Genomic DNA, 4276 nt, shown 5'->3' with positions numbered 1-4276 from the left:
CCTTAGATAGGGCACGGATACTTCAATGCTTATCTAAAGAGAGTAAAAAGAAGAGAAACAGAACTCTGTAAATGCGGAAGACCACAAACAGCAGAGCACCTACTTCTATACTGCGGTTTCTATAGCGCAGAGAGAAACCAACTTAAAAAGACTCTAGGCCAGAAAGTACTTAAACTCCCACTCTTACTCCACACTACGAGCGGTATAGAAGCTACTCTAGCTTTTATTACTAGCACGAAGATAGGAACAAGAAAGTGGCATGTAGGCCAAGAAGGCTAGAAAGAAGAAAAATAAGAAAAATAAGAAGAAAAGAAGAAAAACAAAGAACAACGAATTTGATTTTACTAGCACTATTTCCTATCCCCTAAGAGAGCTCGCTAGAAGGCAGCCTAGCTGCTCTATATCTCTCCCTGTTACCAAACTGCTCTTTAGCACCAGGCGTCTAGAAAGCTAGTACTAGCTTAACTAGACAAAGGCCGAAGCACCATAGTCACGCAATACAGCACAACGTACCAAATTGTAACTAGTTAGATAGAACGGCCTTTGGCCAAAGTCCTACATAGCCAACGGCTGATACAGGACTATAATGGAATAATAATAAGGGGGAAGCAACGAGCCGGCGGCAGGGAGCCCTAAGTACGAACTCGTCAATCTTAGACGCGAGAGCTAAGCCTAAGTAAGGCAGATAGCTGAGTTACAGAATACGATTAACTAACTTATAGGTTAATTAATAGCCACCCTAAACAAGAAACTACTTAAGAAGCTAAAAATAGCAACCCTAGAAAAGTACGACGGAAGTCGCACCAAGTTGCGGACATTCCTTACTAATATTAACTTATACTGCGAATTTAACGAGGTACCTAATAACTAGGAAAAGATCCTTATAGCCAGCACCTATATAAAAGGACGAGCGTTAAGCTGAATACAGCCATACGTGAAGAACTATCTATTAAATATTAAGAATAGAGGAACGAAGGACGAGACGCGCACCTTATTCACTAGTTAGGCCGAATTTAAGAAAGAGATAGAACACATCTTTGGGGAAGTAGATGCTTAGAACTAGGCAGAGAAAGCAATAACTCGCCTAAAGCAGACCAGTTCAGTATTAGCGTACACAGCCGAGTTCAAGCAGCTATAGGCACGAATTGACTAGAACAACGTAGCACTTCGAACGGTGTTCGAAGCAGGTCTAAAAGAAAATGTTAAAGACGGACTTATACATCATAACAAACCAAATACGCTTTATACGCTAATTAAGTTAGCGACACGCATTAATAACAGACTATAGAAAAGAAACTAATAAAGAAAACAATCCCAGCTAGTAATAGCCAACATAAGGAAACAGCGTAGCTAGTTCAATAAGGATAGCGACACTATCATAACCAGTAAGGTACAAGATAAGTCCAAGAACAAGAATAGAAAACCCTAAGAACAGTTTAATAACGGACTCTCTATAGAAGAACGCAAGAAGCGTTATAACAGCAAGGCATGTCTCTAGTACGGTGAAGTAGGACACTTCCGCAGAGATTGCCCAAAAAACAAAGTCAGACAAGAAGCGGTCAAGATTAGAATAATTCAGATACTAACACCATACCCAACTAAAGAGCCAGATAAAACTCTCAGCAACCTAAACCTATATAAAGAAGCAAGATAAGCCACCAACGAGGCCTTTAAGCTAGTACAAAAGGCAATAGAACTCTAAAACTTCAAGTAGGACGCACCACTACTAACAGATTAGCAGATTAAAGAGGCCAAAGTACTACGCCGCCTAAGAAACCAACAGTACTAGATTTACGGAACTAATACACATCAAGCTAATAATTATAACATTAATAGATAAGTCACAATCTCAGAACCCCGAGCAGATAAGATTACCTACAGGGCTGCCTAGGAACAACCCAGGTTTAAGAAACCTAATAACGAGAAGACACCTCAGACGTTCAAGGAACAGATAGAGCAACACGAGCGCCTATATTAGGTCGACTACCCAAGACAGTATAATTACCACTTAAGGAAGCAAGAAGAGACTAGAGACAACGAGGACGATTGCTGCCACACTAATTTATAGCATAACAAGTATCGCGTACAGTATTACCACATACACCAGCCCAGAGAAAAGAAAGCTCACAAAGAGTTATATTAGATCAAGTGCACGATCAATTACCAATTCCATAAGGAACAGCGACAGAAAGCTAAGAGGGTAGACGACTACTATCACAGCACGATTTCCGCAGAAGAATGCATAGCGAAGAACTGCAGAATATATAGGGCCTAAGTATAGGAAACACTAGTAGAGCACAGTAAACTTCTATAGACGCATTATAGGAAAGGTTATGCTATGCACCAACAACAGTTCAAGAATACTCAACAGGTAGGCAACCACTACTATAGCATCCTACCAGCGAACATTTATAAGGCAAAGGATTGCCCAATTTATAAAAGTAAGAAGCTAGAACTAAGAAAGAGGGCCACGCAACAGAAGATACCTCATAAGAATATCTATTAGAGCTTCTACTACAACAATCAGTATATAATACACTATTCCACCAAGGCAGGCGAAGGCTACTTCCTAAAGAAGAAGGGAAGTAGGTAGTTAAAAAACTAGAATGCCACTAGGGATAAGGTCACGCTGGTAAAGGCAGTTCTAAAACAACTCTTAAGCAAGTACAGAAAGTAGGAGCAAAAGAGTTATAATTAAAAGCTATAGTACTTATAGACAGATATAAGGTGTTAGCGCTTATAAATAGTAAGACAGCACAAACCGTCATATCTCCACAAGTAGTAGAAGGAAACAACATACCCTATCGGAACAAGAAGATACCAATATAAGTAGTATTAGCTAACGATAGTCTCACAACATATAGGAACGGCTAGATCCAACTTAAGACCAAGGTAGTAACGTTACGCCTAGCTAGTTAAGAAAGCTAAGAAAAGATTAGCATTATAGATCTTAAAGAGACTAAGATAATAATTAGCTACGATTAGTTATTAAAGCATAACCCTGCTATTAATTAGCAAAAGAAGACATTACTCAGCTAAGAGCCTATACACAAGGTTGCTAGAGTACGATACGAGACACGCCCGACGAATCAGCGCGCAACCCAGAATAGAAGATTCAGCATAATCTCACCGCATAAGATCGCGAGAATCTATGCGAAGGACCCTTAGAGAGTAGAAGTTATTTAGATATAGCAGATCGCGACCATAAAGAATAGATTAGTACTATAGTTAGCAATTCTAACAGAATACTAAACGGACGAGTTTAGAGAACTATTCAAAGAAAATAAGGCAACGGACCTAGCAGACCATCAGGATTAAGATCATAAGATTATCCTTAATAAAGGAGCTAAGTTAAGCCCAGAACTAATATACTCTATAGCGCCTAAGCACGACGCTAAGCTGCGGGATTATATTCAGAAGAACTTAAAGAAGGGATTTATCCAACTAGAATCAGGCCTAATAGTCTCACCTATTTTATTTATAAAGAAACCTAACGGGAAGTAGCGACTATATATTAACTTCAGAAGGTTAAATAGCGTTACTTAGAAGAACTAATATCTCTTACCACTTATTACAGAGCTTATAGATCAACTCTAGAGAGCTAAGTAGTTCACAAAGTTCAACATTTAGGAAGGATTTTACTAAATCAGGATTAAAGAAGGTCACGAATAGATAACAGCGTTTAAAACAAAGTATAGACTCTTTAAGTACATAGTTATGCTATTCAGATTAACGAATGCGCTAGCAACTGTCACGGTACGGGCTCACGGGCAGAGAGGACAGGCGCGTGTACAGGTTCTATTGCTACAGCTAATCAACAGGCTCTCACTACAGGTAGTATAGAGTAGAAGACAGGACGTAGCTCGAAGAGCTACACTAGTGAAGTTGCGGCGGTTTTGCAGAATCCGGGTGCTCGGACCCTCACCCGGATTCTGTCGGCAGCCAATCAGACGATCGCGCGCCGGCCACTCAGCCAGCGCCGTGACAGTACTCCCCTCTCTAGGCGGAGCTCTGTCGACGCGATTACCTTGGCTTGGCAGGGTAACGGCGGTGGAAGTTGTTGACGATCTCTTGGGCATTTTCTAGGTGGCTGGCGGGGACCTCAGTTGGCTCGTCGTAGCCAGCCCACTTCACTAAGTACTTCAGGCGGGGGCGACCTCCTCGTCCGCGGCGGTCGAATCGGGAATCCAGAATATCCTCCACCTCCCATTCCTCTATCCCCTCGACCTCGATAGGCGGAGGGGGATCATGGCGTTGTCCAGGTAGGGGGTTGGAA

General features: G+C 41.4%; 2 protein-coding genes across 2 annotated transcripts; both read left to right on the top strand.

Annotated features, from left to right (window-relative positions):
- Positions 1-3318: 3318 nt before the first annotated feature.
- Positions 3319-3504, top strand: COCSADRAFT_104621 (uncharacterized protein; the record flags this gene model as incomplete). The annotated part of the gene is made up of 1 exon (XM_007707956.1): positions 3319-3504. A coding segment is annotated over one exon (186 nt), but the record flags the coding sequence as incomplete, so codon positions are not given.
- A 168-nt stretch (positions 3505-3672) lies between these two features.
- Positions 3673-3843, top strand: COCSADRAFT_104620 (uncharacterized protein; the record flags this gene model as incomplete). Its single annotated transcript, XM_007707955.1, has 1 exon — positions 3673-3843. A coding segment is annotated over one exon (171 nt), but the record flags the coding sequence as incomplete, so codon positions are not given.
- Between the last annotated feature and the right edge of the window lie 433 nt (positions 3844-4276).

Source organism: Bipolaris sorokiniana (genome assembly GCF_000338995.1).
Source record: "Bipolaris sorokiniana ND90Pr unplaced genomic scaffold COCSAscaffold_54, whole genome shotgun sequence".
Classification (NCBI taxonomy): Eukaryota; Fungi; Ascomycota; class Dothideomycetes; order Pleosporales; family Pleosporaceae; genus Bipolaris; species Bipolaris sorokiniana.
The sequence above is the reverse complement of the archived record's forward strand: the minus strand, read 5'-3'. Positions and strand labels throughout refer to the sequence as shown.